This window comes from Heteronotia binoei, chromosome 8 (assembly GCF_032191835.1).
Source record: "Heteronotia binoei isolate CCM8104 ecotype False Entrance Well chromosome 8, APGP_CSIRO_Hbin_v1, whole genome shotgun sequence".
Taxonomy (NCBI): Eukaryota; Metazoa; Chordata; class Lepidosauria; order Squamata; family Gekkonidae; genus Heteronotia; species Heteronotia binoei.
The window spans coordinates 104,511,939-104,529,556 of NC_083230.1; the positions used below are offsets into that span (position 1 = coordinate 104,511,939).

General features: G+C 46.4%; 1 protein-coding gene across 1 annotated transcript; it reads right to left on the reverse strand.

Annotated features, from left to right (window-relative positions):
- Nucleotides 1-1,248: 1,248 nt before the first annotated feature.
- Nucleotides 1,249-16,945, reverse strand: HDHD5 (haloacid dehalogenase like hydrolase domain containing 5). Its single transcript, XM_060245782.1, has 8 exons — nucleotides 16,737-16,945; nucleotides 13,502-13,708; nucleotides 10,067-10,179; nucleotides 7,833-7,926; nucleotides 7,374-7,407; nucleotides 5,872-6,046; nucleotides 4,793-4,981; nucleotides 1,249-3,700 (listed from the first exon to the last, which is right to left on the reverse strand). The coding sequence occupies exons 1-8, from the start codon at nucleotides 16,884-16,886 to the stop codon at nucleotides 3,334-3,336; spliced, it is 1,329 nt and encodes a 442-aa protein (XP_060101765.1). The 5' UTR covers nucleotides 16,887-16,945; the 3' UTR covers nucleotides 1,249-3,333.
- Between the last annotated feature and the right edge of the window lie 673 nt (nucleotides 16,946-17,618).

Sequence of the window (17,618 nt, forward strand, 5' to 3'; positions counted from 1 at the left end):
AGTGTGTGCTTGCAAACTGATTTTGGCTGCTCTGTGAGTGTGGGAGTGTGTATGTGTTTACTTTCATTTAGTGGAAGTGCAGTCAACTGCTGTATTCAGGGGAACTGCACTAAAGACTGTATTCAGGGGAACTGTATTGCTGTGTTTTTATTTATTGGAGGGGCAGAATGGGAAAGTCTCCTGGCTCCACCCCCAAAGTCCTCAGGTATTTTCTGAGTTGGACCTGGCAACCTACAGCCAAGCTTGGTTCTGTCAGTAAAAGGCCTTGTTTGGCCTTTGAGGGAGAACTCATTGGGGATAGTACTGACTAGGGCTGCCAGTTCTAGGTTAGTGGGAAATTCCTGGAGATTTTGTGGTGGAGTTTACAGAAGCCAGACTTTGGGGAGGGGAAAGGTCCCAGCTAAATATAATTCCGTAGAGTCCACCCTCCAAAATAGTTATCTTCTCCAAGGGGAGAGACTGGTTGTCTGGAGTTCAGTTGTGATACCAGGAAATCTTTAGCCTCTACATGGAGGTTTCCTACCCTAAGCCTGGCAGGACCCTCTGGGTGACTTGACGCCACCTGACTGGTATGACTTAACTACGCCTGGCTGCTTGCTCTTGTTCAGGAAGAAAACCACCCCTGTGATATTGGCTAACAACATTTAGTAAAACATTTTAAAAAGTCATATAAATTCTTTTGAACACATTACAAAGAAGTACAACTTTACAAGATTACAAAGAAAAGTCCGTCCAATAAACACCTGGATGTAGGCTTATTTCATCAAAAGTTTTCCTCAGGAGTATTTCTATTTTCTTCGAAGTTATCAGCTTTGTGTTACAATTCAGTGTTAATATTGGGAACCAGCCAGGCAGCGCTTCAGGGCAGGATCTGCCAGACCCAGGTTCCTACTGTGGAGATTGACTGGGTGATTTTAGACCAGTCAGACTTTCAGCCTGTGACTGGTCTGAAATCTACCCCTATCTCTTTTGCCCTCCATCTCTTCTTTCTCAAGATACCCTTTCTTTGATAACCTACCCCACATTTCGCCACTTTCTTCATTTCCCTTCCAAACAGATGCCTTCTTAACATACCTTGCCTCTCTCTATCTTTCCATTCCCTCCCCAGCCCCCCCCCCCCCAGGCCATGAAACTCACCCACAGAAAATTTCTAGCACCTGTTGTATTTTCCCTCACAACAAGCCTTATTACTAGTATAGGTATAGAACAAGCCTTTACCAGCAGCTTCAACAGGATTTCCTGCCCAGAAAAGAGCACAAGAAATGTTTTTATTTACTACAACATTAGTCAGGTCAACATTGTAAAATAGGAAGTTAACACTCCATACCCGCCAGACCTTAAAGATACATTAGTCCTTTCACAAGTCAAACCTAAAAGGTACAGTTTCTAACTGTACAGTATCTCTGCCTCCCCAATCTCCCATGTCAACCAACAACATTTAATGTGTTATACAGATATAAGAAAGAGAGGATATGTTACATACCCATGGTGAGAACTTGGGGCACTGCTTATATATTAATAAGGAACAGAAGTATCTCCTCGTTAGCCAATTCAGTAAACTTGTATCTGATCACTGCTACACATGCATGATTCTGGGTCCAGACCCATCATTTCTAAAGGAAACTGTCAAAGTACCCACACTGCCCTAAACAAAAGAACACTAGAACACCATCAGGAATTACTGCAGACCCGGCCAGAATTCAATTACTTCAAAGAGAAAGGATTGCTTTGGACAGACTTAATATTGCCATTTGGGGAAAAAGGTGCAAAGCAGGCTCACACATACACATTAGTATTCGGAAGAGACTAAATCCATTTATTTTAGGATTTAATGGGTGTCTTCCCCCCCCCCCCAACTCTTGAAATGGGCAATTTAGGATGAATAATGATGGTTTTTGCCAGACAGACCTCTAGCAGTCCAGTGCTTGCACACTAAGTTCAGTACTGCCAAGACGCACAGTTTCCCAAAGAACAGAAGGGACAATGACGCACACAGCTGGCAATAATTCAAGATAAATGGTTCAGGGAAGACAAGATAAGAGGTTGAGGGGCAGCCAGCCATGAGGGCAGGCTTATGATGCCTAACAGCTATCCTGCTTTCACTTTGTTCACCGAAGCAGAATCAATGTATCTAATCCTCAACATGGCTCCCTTTTGCAATACTTAAATCAGCAGATCAGGGCCAAGAGTCTTTTGCAAACCTGTGTCCTAGCACCGGTGCAGGTGAGGGAGAAGGAATTAGAGCCCGCCTCCCTGCAGCTGAGAAAGGAGCGCTAGAGGCACAGAAGCAGGTGAGCAATGCAGGTAGCAACCTGGAGAAATGCACACAGAAGGCACCAAGGCTGCAGGTGAGAAAGAGGAATGAGATTCCACTATGGGAACCCCTACTGTCACTGCCTCCAAAGTGGCAGCATTGCAGGTGGACAACTGGGAGGAAAGGTAGGAGAGAAGGACTGGATTCTGGCAAATAAACAACTGAGTGTGGGGTGGGCAGAGTGGGCAGGAAGAGGCAAGTGAAATTTCTTGTCCCCTGAGAGTTTAGCTGGGCCCTGCAGAGAAACGCAAGCCAGACAGCTGATGGGCAAGGTGTAGGGGACGGAGGGGATCCTCCCCATGGCTTGTTCTACTCTAGTGAGAGGTTCTCTACTGGGCTTTCAGGTACAAGATGTTTCATAAATCAGTTCTTCAAACACGTTGAGTACTTGCGCACTACAAGTACCCACAGGCACTTCTGGAACAGAGAGACCCCAAAATGGAAGCAGTCCTTCTGGAAGGACTTGATAGCTCTGGTAAAGAAAAACTATGTTACATTTAGATGTGTTGTAGAAATGGCACCAAAATCTCACACTGTCTTTAGGTAAAGAAGTCAATTTCCCCCTGAAATTGGGTTCACAGGACTGTGGTCGGTTGACTGTACTTGGGAACAAGATATGAAAAACCCACAAGGAGCAATGGCTTTGCCCTTGAACCCAGACAGACTAATCCCTTCTACTGCTGAACCCATCCTATTTATTATTTATTTTACTTTACCCCACCCTCCCCTGCACCACAAGGCTCAGGGTGGGAAACATCAGGTTACCTAGCAAAAAACTGTGGTTTTAATCTGGTGGTAACTGATGCCAGGATTTCAAATCAGGTTATATATGTGCCCTAATGAATCCCTCATTCACTAAGATTAGGGTCAGGGCTCAGGTTTTGCTTTTTTCGTTTTTTACAATCCCACCAAAAACAAAAAACAAAAGTGGAGAATCTTCTTTTACTTTGGCTTGGGTTAAAGAATTAACTGAGCTCTACCCTTGCATCTCCAAGTGAGTTGCAAACAGCAGGCGCGCGTCACTCCCTTTTCCAGTTCTCTTTCTGAAAGACAAGTTCGATTGCATCATCCACGTCACGAACAACGTGAGAAGCCTCTACCAGGCTGGGGTCAAAGTGGAAGTCCCGGTGCCCGTGGAATACCGTCTCCATCGTGCTCATCTTACAGTCAGCCGGCACATCTCCACGGTGATTGTAGACCCCAGTGCAGACCAGAATAGACTGGCAGCTTGGCACACAGCTGAGCGAGACAGCGGGATCTTTCTTCACCTTGGGGCATTCCTCGACCTTGGGATCAGCAGCCATCGCAGTCACATTTACTTCAGCCTGAGCTTGGAGGTAACGGTTGTAGAGGTTTGCCCCGTAAACATCAGCCATTGGGTTGTCCCTGTGAGTAGCCAATCACAGAGTAAATAAAAAGGACAAAAGGAATGTGAGGGTTGGGGGAATTGAGATTAAGGTAGGAGTGTCAAACATGCAGCCTGTGGGCCGGATCAAGCCCCTGGAGGGCTCCTATCAGGCCCGCAAGCAAGTCTGCTTCCTTCTCCCTTTCTCTTACTTCCTTCTGAATCACAGATTGCTTTGTCAGGACAGCCAGTTTGGTGTAGTGATTAAGAGTGCGGACTCTTGTCTGGGAGAACCGGGTTTGATTCCCCACTCCTCCACTTACAGCTGCTGGAATGGCCTTGGATTATCCATACCTATCGCAGGAGTTGTTCTTGAAAGGGCAGCTGCTGTGAGAGCCCTCTCAGCCCCACCATACAGGGTGTCTTGTGGGGGGGAGAAGATTTAGGAGACTATAAACCACTCTGAGTCTCTGATTCAGAGAGAAGGGCGGGGTATAAATCTGCAGTCTTCTCAATCGCACAGGAGCTACAGAGCAAAGCCTCTATTTTCTTCATTAACTGAGGCTCCTCTTTTGGGGGAGGGTGAGCTTGCTTTGATACCACAGAATTGCAAGAGTGCTAATACTTTAAGCATGTTTTATTTTAGGGTTTCTCTTTCACTTCCTCTCCCCACAACAGACACCCTGCGAGGTAGATGGTACTGAGAGCGCTCTGAGATCTGCTCGAGAGAACAGATGAGACAACTGTGACTGGCCCAAAGTCACCCAGCAGCTGCATGTGGAGGAGTGGGGAATCAAACCCAGTTCTCCAGACTAGAGTCTGCCACTCTTAACCACTATACCAAACTGGCTCCAAGGGGAGAGTGGAAGATGTCATCAAGTTGCATCAACATACGACAACCCCTCAAGGGGTTTTCGAGGCAAGAGATGAACAGAGATGGTTTGTCATTGCCTGCTTTTGCATAGCAATCCTGGACTTCCTTAGTGGTCTCCCATCCACATACTCAGCCAGCTCTGCTTTCCTTCCTTCGATCTGATGAGATCAGACTAGCCTGAACCACCCAAGAAGGTATACGCTCAGCAACTACGGTCAAAATTTTCCTCTTTCTTACTCCAGAAAAAGAGGTTGCTTACCCAACAGCATACAGATGGCGCAGAGGGGACTTCCAGCCACAACTCTCCATCTGCCGCTTGATAACGTGTTCAGCGTAGCGGTAAGTGACGGTGCTGGGCTTGCCAATCAGGGCCTCGTACTTCAGCTCCTTGCCCGTCATTTTCTTGTAGATGCTCTCCAGGCACACAAGGAAAGTGCCGTGGCCGAATCTGACCAGGAAAGACCATCACTGGCATTATATACCTCATTGGAACACAAGAACTTGCCACCTGTCATATAGCCTTGTTGACACAGCCACCCTGAGAGGGGGAACAGCCAACAGGTGGCAGTCTGAAAACCATAGCTTGTGCACAGGAACCTATGCAAGAAGCCACCACATTGGGTCAAGCCAATTCTACATCTTGCTTTCAAACCCACACCAATTCCCCACTAGCCTTATGCCACTCTCTTGCTCCTTTTCTCCGGGTGGCTTCCATCAGATTTCATACTGCTGCAACTCCCTTCACCTTTTTTGCACGGCAAACAGAAACTGGTTTTTAGAGGATCTTGTTTGCTGTGCGAAAGAAGCGGAATGAGTTGCAGCCCCGGGGCAGATAGTGTGAAATCCGACAGAAACCCCACAGAGAAGAGGAGTAAGAGCGGCATAAGGCTAGTTGGGAATCAGTGCCGATTTCAGCAATCTAAGCAACATGTATCAGCACCTGAGAAAGGGATTAAGAACCCTGTGAATTTAGGGGGAGGTATTTGTGAGTTTCCTGCATTATGCAGGGGGTTGGACTAGATGACCCTGGAGGTCCCTTCCAACTCTATGATTCTAAAAGGAAAGCCCCGCTGGATCAGACCAATGGTCCATCTAGTCCAGCATCCTGTCTCACACAGTAGCCAACCAGTTCCTCTGGAGGGCCAACAACTAGGCATAGAGACTGAGACCTCCTGCTGATGTTGCCACCTGGTTCTGAGATTCAGAGGCCTCTGAATGCGAAGGTTTCATTGAATCACCAAGGCTAGTAGCTATGGATAGGCCTATCCTCCATGAATCTGTTCTAGATTTGAAAGGATGGAGACCCCCGCCCCCCCCCCCCCAGAACATTTATGTCACCTTGGCATTTTGGCTTCTGCCATCCACAAGAGATCCATGTTGCAGGCCAGAATAGGCAGATGTGGGTATGGCACAGATGAGAGCTCAACCCCTGGATTCCCATTGCTGAGGATCACGTCAATAATCAGCTGCAGACACGTTTCCCACCGAATTGGCTCCCCAAACAGGATTACCCCTAAAATGTATATTAAAAATACAGAGAATTTTTAGAACAAGGTGTTTTGCATTACAGAATAACAGCGTGCTTCTCTTGGAAAAGGGGCTAATATTTGCATTCACATTGTTCAGGCGGCTCCAGTTCTCATAAACTTGCCACAATCATTTGGGCTGTCAAAATACATCCATCAGTTTGGTAATCCAACATTTCATAGGAGCTTCTTTATAGAAGAAGAAGATGACCACAGATTTATACCCTGCCCTTCTCTCTGGATCAGAGTCTCAGCGGCTTACAATTTCTTTTATCTTCTTCCCCTCACACCCTGTGAGGTAGGTGGGGCTGAGTGAGCTCTCACAGAAGCTGTGCCCTTTTCAAGAACAACTCCTACAAGAGCTATCACTAACCCAAGGCCATTCCAGCAGCTGCAAGTGGAAGAGTGAGGAATCAAACCCAGTTCTCCCAGATAAGAGTCGGCGCACTTAACCACTACACCGAACTGGCTCTCTTATAAATGGTTCTATACCATTGGTTGTATTGAGGACACTCCAGTCAAGGATACAAATTAACCCATGTATGTAACACCTCAGATGGGGCTGTAGATATTTGCAAGGAAAGGCAAAAATATACCAAGGGATATTCTCCTACTGTAGGGTGTTTGCCAGAGATAATAAGAAGAAAGAAAGTGTGTGTGTAACCTTTCATTTACTTGCCAGTTCTCCCCTGTAAATATCTCTACCCCTCAACTGGGCTCCAAAATATGAAAACTCTGATTGGGGGGGACAGAATAATCACAAGGGTTTTCAATAGAAAACCAGGGGCAAGTGTGTTAACTACCTATTGTGCCCCCCCAACTGCTTCCTTTGGTGCCAGTTTGGTGTAGTGGTTAAGTATGCGGCCAGTTTGGTGTAGTGGTTAAGTGTGCGGACTCTTATCTGGGAGAACCGAGTTTGATTCCCCACTCCTCCACTTACTGCTGCTGGAATTACTTTGGGTTAGCCATAGCTATCACCGGAGTTGTCCTTGAAAGGGCAGCTGCTGTGAGAGCTCTCTCAGCCCCACCCACCTCACAGGGTGTCTGTTATGGGGGGAGTATAGGAGATTGCAAGCCACTCTGAGTCTCTGATTCAGAGAGAAGGGCGGGGTATAAACCTGCAGTCTTCTTCCCTCTTCTTCTACTGTAGAAAACACTGGTTTGGAGCAATTCATACAGCTAATACATACAATTCCTCCCAAAGAGAAAGGTGATGATTTCACAAGGACCATCCATACTGGCTGATTTCACACAGAACCTGTTCCACTAGCTTGTACCGAAAAGAAAATTCAAAGACGACAAACAGTCACTTACCCTCTATGGTGGGGAAATCGGTGGTGGGAGGAGGCTGGTGAAAGGAAGGAGAGAGAGGAAAAAGCTTGTCATTTCACAGCATCCAAGAGAATAGGCCAAGATTTTTTGAGAGTAAGCCGTAATACTTGCTATCCAAGTGAAAGTCCTAGGGAAAATGGGTTTTGTAAGGAATCTAAAGAGTCTTTGGAAGAGGATTTTTTTCTTTACTCTGCTTACTAGTGACTTTGACTTTCTGGTATGCAGGACTGTAGAAACCAAGGGCACCTGGGACAAAGATTTCACTCATTATAGTTCTCGGCATATAGATGAAGATGATAATGGAAGCATTTCCTGTGATGGACCCTAACAGCAAAATAGACCAGCTAAAAATAGCCAGTAGAATACTTAATCCTACCAAGTCAGCAAGATGCCCCACAGTGGTCACAAGTACATGGATATTGCAGTTAGATTGATACTTGCCAGTACTTTTGGCCTTAGGCTTTGATCAACCATATCAAGCAAAGGAAACGCCTTCCTTACATCTTCAATGGTGATGACGTGCTGGAATCCCAGGCTATTTCAGATAGTCAAGGAAGAAAACAACCTGCTCTTTGGGCTAAGAGAAATATTCAGAAACTAAAACACCTTGTAGCAGAAACCCATAAAAACCTCTACTCTGAGACTGCCATCACATCTTCTAAAAGGCCACTTCTCATAGACAGTCAAAGACAGCACAGAAAGTATAGCGAGATTACACTAGTCAATTCAATTACATTCCTCACTGCTACTGGAAATACACATACATTTCCCTTTTTTGAGCAGGAACACCCAGGAACGCAGTTCCAGCTGGCTTGATGCTAGGGGTTGTGGCCTAATATTCAGATGAGTCCCTGCTGGGCTTTTTCTACAAAAATAAGTCCTGACTCTCCCTAATCTGATTCCACTGTGTGAAGGGATAACAGAGCCACCACAAACCACCATTCCCTATCACAACTGGCTCAATGCTGGATTATAGTTCTCTGTTGTGAATTTTATGCTTTTCTAATAACATACATGTGTAGGGGGCAGAATAAAGTTTGTGTCCAGTGTCACCTTTAAGATCCACAAAGTCTTATTCATGGTGTAAGCTTTTGTGTGCACTTTATGGGTCTTAAAGGTGCCACTGGATTCAAACTTTGTTCTGTTGCTTCACATCAACACAGCTACCTACCTGAATATACCTAGGAGGTATTAGCCTACATGTGTATCAAATTTTATCTCTTTAGAAACTATGCGAATAACCTTTCTACAGCGGGATTCACTTCATGCCCAATAGGAGAAATGTAGAATTCAGAGTTTTCTAGAATCTGCCTTTCATTTTTCTGGTGATGATTGGACACCATGTGCAGGTACGTTTCAACTAAGTCACATGGATGTACTATTAACATTTCCGTATTCCTATGAGAAAGCCCAAGTGCTTATTCTATAATACCCCAATCAATCAGTGCCTCTGAAGGCTGGTGTGGTGAAGTGGTTAAAGTGTTGGATGAGCATCTGGAACAATTATCATATGGCATTGCGCATGGTATAGCCAGGAGATCCTAAAATTGTCTGGCTGCCTGGAGTACTAGCTCTTTTAGAATTATGCACCATTAGGTGGCGAGCTAGACATCTTTTGGGCTGAGAGAGCTGTGACTGACCCAAGGTCACCCAGCTGGTTTCATCTGGAGGAGATTCAAATCGAGCTCGGTTCTCCAGATTAGACTCCATTGCTCTTAACCATTATACCATGCTGGGACAACTGGATTCAGATCCCCTACTCTACCACAGAAGCCTGCCAGGTGACCTTGGGCGGATCATAATCTCTCAGCCTAACCTTCCCTCGTAAGGTTGCTGTTGTGAGGATGAAGTGGAGGGGGGAAGGGCTGTGGCACGCAGTAGGACCCAGGTCCAATCCCCGACATCTCCAGTTAAAAGATCTGGCAATAGGTGCTGTGAAAAACTTCTGCCTTACACCCTGGAGAGCCGCTGCCAGTCTGAGTAGACAGTACTGACCTTGATGGACCAAGGGTCTGATTCAATGCAAGACAGCTTCATGTGAAAAGCCACTCTTGAGAACTTTAACAAAAATTAATATAAACTCTTCAAGAGAAGCCAAGATGCAGGTGGCCTGGGGAAGCATCTTTAGGTTTTTGCATTATCTTGACAGGTTTTGATCCAGTCAGTCATTTCTCAGAATAAAATCTTTGTCAGTTCTCACAGTTATACCTAACTGTTTCTCTGGGGAGCTCAGAACAACATATCTAGTGTTATCCCATTGCAACAACTCTGTGATGTAGTAACCGCCAAGGTCATCACTAGGCCCAAGTCACTCAATGAGCCCCGGTTGTCTCACTCTTAGTCCACATCTGTTTTATTATACACTTCTGCTTCTGAGGATGCCTTCTACGATGATAATAGTTCAGTAAGTACAGTAACAGGCCAAGCCTTATATCTGCTGCAACACTGATGACTGATCTATGATTTCACACTTGCCTGATCTCAGGAGCTAAGCAGGGTCAGTCTTGGTAAGTATTTGGATGGGAGACCACTGCGGAACACCAGGGTCGCTAAGCATAGGAAGGCAACAGCAGACAAACTCTGAAGTCTTTGCCTTGGAAATCCCGCCATAAGTCAGATGTGACAAGGCAAAAAGTACGTTTATGAAGACATTTTTTTAAAGCAGCAAAGGATACTCCCTGGCATTCTGTGCCACAGGGCCCTGGCCGCATACCAGCATGCACTTGTCATGGAACTTGCGGAATAGGCGCAAAGGGCTGTGGCAGAGGATCACCCGTTCGGGAGAAATCTGAAAGAGAGAAGAAGTCAGCAAGTCGAGTGTCCTCCTTTCCCTCATGCAAAAACCCCAGCTGCACTCTCCGGATCCTCAACAAGACAGACCTGGGTGACATTCAGATGACTAATTCCCACAAGAATACTCAAAACCTGTTCTTCACTCAGATTTTACATCCAGAAAGGTAGCTCGGAAGTCAACCTGGCTAGGCACCAGTGTTGCCTCTAAGTTGAGTTAGCATGAGCTAGCTCACAGATTTATAGCCTCCAGGTAACACATTTTTGTCTTAGCTCAGGAAGGATGACCCCAGAGCACAATAATTTATGTAGGAGCTCATAACTTTAATATCAGTAGCTCACAAATTAGAATTTTTGCTTGCAAGACTCTGCAGCTCAGAGGGAACATTGCTAGGCACGTGTCAACATATAATCTGGCGGTGTTTCCATTTTTGCCTGAGCACAGCTGCCCACTGAAGTTCAGAAATGTTACTGAATGAGTGATGCACAAACACACACAATCCACTGCCGAGTACAGTCAAGTTCACATGCAAAACGCAAAGCGGCTCATTACACATTCATGAACATGTCAATGGCTGTGCTCAAAATGATGCTTTGATACCAGTGCTCTGTATATGCCGCTTGATGTGCAATCAGTGGCAATTTCACATTATGAAAATATAATACCGGTACAATTTCGTAGTGTGCCTGGTCAAATAAGTTTTGGGGCAAGTGCATAAGGCTCTTGAAGGGTGGTGCTTCTATTACCAACCCTGGTGGGTTCCAGCCACTGTAGGGACGTGTAGTCAACAGCAGCAACAAAGGAACTTTAATGAGGTAAGCAAACAGGGAAGCTTCCACTGAGAAGGGGTGGAGAGTAATAACTGGGTTCCAAAGACTTATTTAACTAGGCCTTTTATGTTTGCCAGGTAAGCTGCAGCAATGCTCTCCTCGGTGCCAGGCCCTTCTTTCCGGGACTATGCTAGCATGGTTAACATAGTAAGTCTCTACTGGGACTTCAGTCTGACGGGAGAAGTCCAAATTATCTGTTTCAGCAGAACTGGGGTCCTTGTGGCTCTCAAAGGCCTGTATCTCCTGCAGTTTTCCCATCAAACCTCTCCTCTCTCCTTTCCCTCCCTTCTTCTTTGCTCGGTCTCCTCCTCTCAGGAAAAAAGACAACTGTTACTGAGGTCAGAGTCAGGGAAGATGGGGAATGCAGTCCCTCAGTAATTCCATTACAAATATAATCACATGGTGATTGAAATGGCTCAACCCAGAAATAGCTAATATCTTTAGAGACAGATATCCAAGAAGAAGGGATTGGATTTATACCCTATCCTTCACTTGGGAGTCTCAGAGTGGATTTATACCCTGCTCTTCATTTGGTTGACTCAGCCTTCCATCCTTCCAAGGTCAGTAAAATGAGTACCCAGCTTGCTGGAGGGAAAGTGTAAAAGACTGGGGAAGGCAATGGCAAAGCATCCTGTAAAAAGTCTGCCATGAAAACGTTGTGAAAGCAACATCACCCCAGAGTCGGAAACGACTGGTGCTTGCACAGGGGACTTTTCCTTTCCTTTTCCTTCACTTGGAGTCTCAGAGCAGCTTACAATCTCTTCCCTTTCTCTCCCCACAACAGACACCCTGAGGAAGGTAGGGCTAATGCTTGACAGACAGCTCTGAAAGAACTGTGACTGACCCAAAGTCACCCAGCAGCTGCATGTGGAGTGGGGATCATTACATTACACCAGGGGTCCTCAACCCCCGGACCGCGGACCACTACTGGGCTGTGGCCTGTTCTCAACTGAGCTGTGAAGACTGGCCATCCCCTGCAGCACCGCACAGCCTCGCCCCCCGCTCCCCCCTCGCGGTGCCTCCTGAATCCTCTGTTGTTACAGTTTTAAGGCCAGGAAAGAGGTAGTGAAGCGCCGCCTTCCCCGGCTCTTTAAAGGCTGACACCCCCACCACCACCACCACCACCGATCAGCTCAGAATACCTCCGCAGCAGCGGCGGGTGACCCACTAAAGAAGTGGTGCTGCCCTTGCCGGGGAAGGCGGCGCTTCACCGCTCCTTTCCCAGCCTTAAAATTGTAACAACGGAAGATGGAGGAGGCGCCGTGAGGGGGGGGAGTGAGGCTGCACAGCATGGGGGGGAGCAGCAAGGCTGCGCGGCGCCACAAGGGGAGGGGAAGGGAAAGGGGGGAAGGCTGCACAGCACTGGGGGGTGGGGTGGTAAGTCTGCACAGCAGCATGGTGCAGGGCTGAATTTGGTCCCTGGGGCTGCGATGGGTGGGCCAGCTCTGGTGCCATTCCCCGGTACCAAGAAGGTTGAGGACCACTGCATTACACTATCACAATGGGGACTCAAAATGGCTTATATCCTTCCCCTCTCCTCCATATTATCCCAACAACAATCCCAGGAGTAAGCTTAGGCTTTAAGTGTGTGATTGGCTCAAGGTCACACAACAAGCTTTCAAGACAGATCCTAGGCTGACACTCTAATCGCCAGGAGTAGATTTCTAGCAGGAGCTCCTTTGCATATTAGGCCACACACCTCTGATGTAACCAATCCTCCTGGAGCTTACAAAAAAGAGTCTTGTAAGCTCTTGGAGGATTGGCTACATCAGGGGGTGTGGCCTAATATGCAAAGGAGCTCCTGCCGGAATTCCACCCCTGCTAATCGCTATAGCAAACTGGTTCCCAGTCAATTGCCAAAGCACCTTCATATGTGAATGGTATCACATACAATGGATTGTATTCAACTATTCTGCTAACAGAACAAAGTCTGAGTCCAGTATTTGGACGGGAAACCTTTAAGACTAACAAAGTTGAATTCTGGGTATAAGATTGTGTGTGCATGCATGCTTCATCAGATACACACGAAAGCTGATACTCAGAATTCAACTTTGTTGGTCTTAAAGGTGCTGCTGGACTCAGACTTTCTTCTGTTGCTAGACCAACACAGCTACCCACCTGAATCTGTTCTGCTAATGGAAGAGCTTTTTGCCACACGCGGTAATCACAATAATGATGTGTGTGCGTTATGAGAAGAACCACATATTTCTTTAAGATACAGGCTATTGAGAGACAAGAAAAGTGGCATATTCACTGCAGAAGCGCTTCCCTTGAAAACATCTGGATTCTGCATGACAAGCTTGATAGAAACTGTTTTTGTATCTGTACTAAAATCTAACTGCACAGAAAGGCTCTAAGCTTGAACAACTAGCGTTTTCCTTTTGTGAGGATCCCACACATTTTTTTTTTAAGAGCAACTGTAGAATTCTAGTCTTACAGCTTAGATCTTCCACAGCAGTGGCCTAGAGTAACACAAACAGTCTCCCTACCTTAAATCCCAGAGCACTGGACAGTTCTTTGGCCTTGCCATCCCGAGAACAGTTCCCAGCATTGGTGACAAACGCAACTGGCACACAAAACTGGCCCGTGGAATCTATGAGTTTCCGGAAGGCTTTCTTGGCGGCAGGAATCACGTACTGTCCCCGGAGAAGCACTCCATCGATATCAAAGAGGAACCCAAAAGTGGGAGAGGAAGTCTATGATGGAGAAAGATTTAAGGAAATTAGACCATGAAATACTACCACTGAGGTATGTTAAGGCGGAGGAAAAATGACCTTTAGTAAGGCAACGAAACAAAGGAGTGGACACTTTCCATTCTTTTTTATTCAAAACCATTTCCACTCCATTTTCCATACCATCTCAAGGCAGTTCACAAGAACATCCCCTGAAACCTGAAAGCAGGAAACTAATAGTACAAATTGCCCCAAAGCCCTGCCAGACAAGTAGACTTTACTCTGCTTTCTAAAGGCCAGGGATTCCCAAACCTCCTGATATCAGTAATCCTATAACTTCAGGGTAGCCATTGAGAAGGCCCGGCTCAGGTGAAAGATGCATGACCCTCAAATATGATTTTACAGGGATGGTGGGAAGAACTGCAAGACAGCATTTAGGGTAAACAAGAACTCAGTAACATTCTTCTTGGAAGAAGGAGATTACAAAAGGAGAAAACTCTATGCAGATGAAACTCTTAACCAGGAGTGATTAAACCTGCTTAACATAACAGCCACACAGAATAAGTGTCAGATGTTTGAGAGCCGCAAGACATGAACATCAGATGTTTGAGAGCTGCAATACAGGAAGGGAGGGAGGAAAACAAATAGATGGGGAGACATCTGATCACTCCTAGTGCATTTGAGCCACTTGGGAGGCCCCCAGCTGCCATTTTTTCACTGTTAGCAATGTGCACACAACTGCATACTTGCCCAATGGTAAGTGGTTATGCGCATGCGAAAAGCAGACTTTTTTAAAAACAAAGTTGCCTGCCCAACCTCTCTGCGGTGACTGTGCAGCAGCAGTCTGATCACTCAACTATGGGGTGAGGCGGGATTAGGGTGGTGTGTGTGATCGTATTTCTCCAGTTCCGGAGAAATCAGAGGCATGGCCAAGCCTGTGGTATGACTGCACCCTGAGAGAAAGACTGGACTGAGTGTGTATCACTGGCCCCAGGTCATCTAGCAAGTTTCCAAAGCATGAAAGGGGATTCAAATCTGGTATCCCAAATCTGGTTCTGACACTCTTAACCACCCTACCGGCTCTCTTGCGGAGAGACTGATGTCTTCTTAGAGAAGGGGGGGGGGGCGACTAACCAGTGTGGAATAAAGGGGGGAGTGTAAATTAAGATAATAAATCTCAAATTAGATATTATATATGTCAGATTTGGTCTTACAGCACAGACCTGTAGTTTATTTCAGTTGTGGCACACCAAGAAATTGCATATTCCCTACTTGGCTTGGTCAGACAAGATTCCATCAGAAAGTGAAAGCTTGGTTAGAGACAGAACAGAGATTCATTTATTTACTTTGTTTAGGCCCCACCTTTCTCCCCAATAAGGATCCAAAGCAGTTTACATCAGTCCCTTCTCCATTTTATTCTCACAACAACCATGTGAAGAAGATTAAGTGCCTAACTGGTCCAAGGTCACCAGAAAGCTCTTCCATGGAAGAGTGGGGATTCAAACTTGGGTCTCCCAGGCCTTAACACAACACCCTAAGCACTGCACCATACCTACTCAGAAGGCTCTTCACCAACGTTCCCTCTAAGCTGTGGGGTCTTGTGAGCAAAAATTCTACTTTGTGAGCTATTAGCATTACGGTTATGAGCTACTGAATAGATTAGTTTGCTCTGGGGCCATTTTTCCTGAGCTAATACAAAAATGTGTGAGCCAGAGGCTAAAAAACTGTGGGCTAGCTCACACCAACTCAGCTTAGCGGGAACACTGGTCTTCACCTAATGCACTAATCCTATACAGTTACTCCAGTCTAAGCTGACTAAGACCTTAGAACGAAGTCTGAGTCTAGTCATGGCACTTTTAAGACAAAATTTAATTCTGGGAATGGACACTTATATCCAGAATTAAACTTTGCTGGTCTAAAAGGTGCCATTGGACTCAGACTTTGGCTACCCACCTGAACCTATTAAACTAAAGTAACAGTATACTGGAAGTTGCCAGGGAAAGAAACTGCCAAGACAGGTAAATTATCAAGCCCTTATCAGAGCAAAGGTCCATGTAGTCTTGTTCTTCAGGGCCCTAAAACCTTCCAAGCTGTCCAAAAGGGCAAGTAGCCATTCCTGGATTGCTTTGGCATATGGTACAGGCACACACACAGGCATACTAAACGCAGGGCCCACATTTAACAGTCAGAGTTCACTGGTAGCTGTGCTTGCCATAGATTAGGCCTTATATCTTTTCTGAGGGACTGGAAGGACAAAGGGGTGTAATGATAAAGTACATCAGGGCAGAACTGGGGGGCAGGGGAGAGAGAATATTACAGGAATCAGATGTTTGGGTGGGGGGGGACTGGAATAAGGAAAAGCCAAGTAGCCAAACAAAATCCTGTTTGGAAAATGAACAAGCAAAGCTGAATTAGCATGAGCTATCTCACAGTTTTTTAGCCTCTGGATCACACATTTTTTGTCTTAGCTCAGGAAAAATGGCCCCAGAGCAAACTAATTTATGTAGTAGCTCACGAAGTAGAATTTCTGCTCACAAGACTCCACAGCTTAGAGGGAACACTGCTAATAACCCAAGCTCATACAACCTATTATTTCGAGTTACATCCCACCCTCCCCAAAAAAATCAATATGAGTTTTGTGCCCTTTCAGAGAGAAACAAGCCTCCAAGGGCATGGCCTGTCACCAAAGTTCATGATGCCATTGCCAATCCACATCCCCTTAAGATGCCACAAAAAGTCATTCTGATGGCAACAAATTCAGCCCTGTCCTAGAACATTCAGCAACATGGCCCACTGCCATCAGTCTGGATTGTTTCGCGCCCAGCCTCCATCCAACTTCGGAATCCCCTGCACAAACCGGCCCAGCATACGGCATTTTGCAGATTAGCAATGCGCTTTCTCTCCGCCTTCCGTACAGAATAGGGGGTGGGGAGGAAGCCCCGGGCGACAGGAGATCAGTGGGGCAGGAGAACCTCCGCAGGCCAAGGAGGAAATGGCAGGATTAAATTGCCAAGCGACGGAAGAGAGCAAAAGTGCAGACGGCTTCCCTCACCCGGGTCTCCCCAGAGGCCCTCCGCGCAGGGCGGCTGCAGCTGGCAACCCCGTGGAGGCGGCTGAAGTTAGTCCCGCTTCGTCCCCCAAGTTCGGGCAACCATCTCTGCAGCGCTGCTCTGCTCTCATTGAGCAGGCAGCGCACAGCCATCCGCCTGCCTGCAGCGGCTCTTCCAATACCGGCAGTGGCTCTATGCCCGCCCCATATTCCCCCCACCCCGTTCGGCCAATCACAGACCCAAATCTGGAAGTCACATGGCTTGATGGAGCTGGGGAGGTGCGTGCGTGGGGGGTGAAAGGAACTACAATTCCCAGCAAGCCTAGTTTTCTTTCTTTCTTTTTTTAAAGCAAAACTATCTTTGAGGACGATTCACCAGATCCGGCTATTATTCACGCCAAGAGTTATTTTTTTTTTAGAAAGGTGAAGGAAGCTTTACAGTTGCACAGAATTCTTCTTCAGAAGATAGATTCACTGTGGGTAGCTGTGATGATCTGAAGGAACAGAACCAGGGGTCAGTTAGTAGAAAAAGAGGTGCCGGAGATCATTAGCACAACTCATTTGCATATGCCACACACACCCGTGACATCACCGGAAGGTGGAATAAATTACATCAGCTCAGCATCTACTTTAAAATGCTTCTTATAGTTGCCATAATAAAATCTTACTCTCATCCAGTGTTCCCTCTAAGCTGAGTTAGTGTGAGCTAGCTCACCGTTTTTTTAGCCTTCAACTCACACATTTTAGTTTTAACCAGGGCTTTTAAAAGCAGGAACGCACAGGAACGCAGTTCCGGCTGGCTCAGCATCAGGAGTGTGGCCTAATATGCAAATGAGCTCCAGCCAGCCTTTTTCTACCAAAAAAGCCCTGTGCAAAACAATGGTG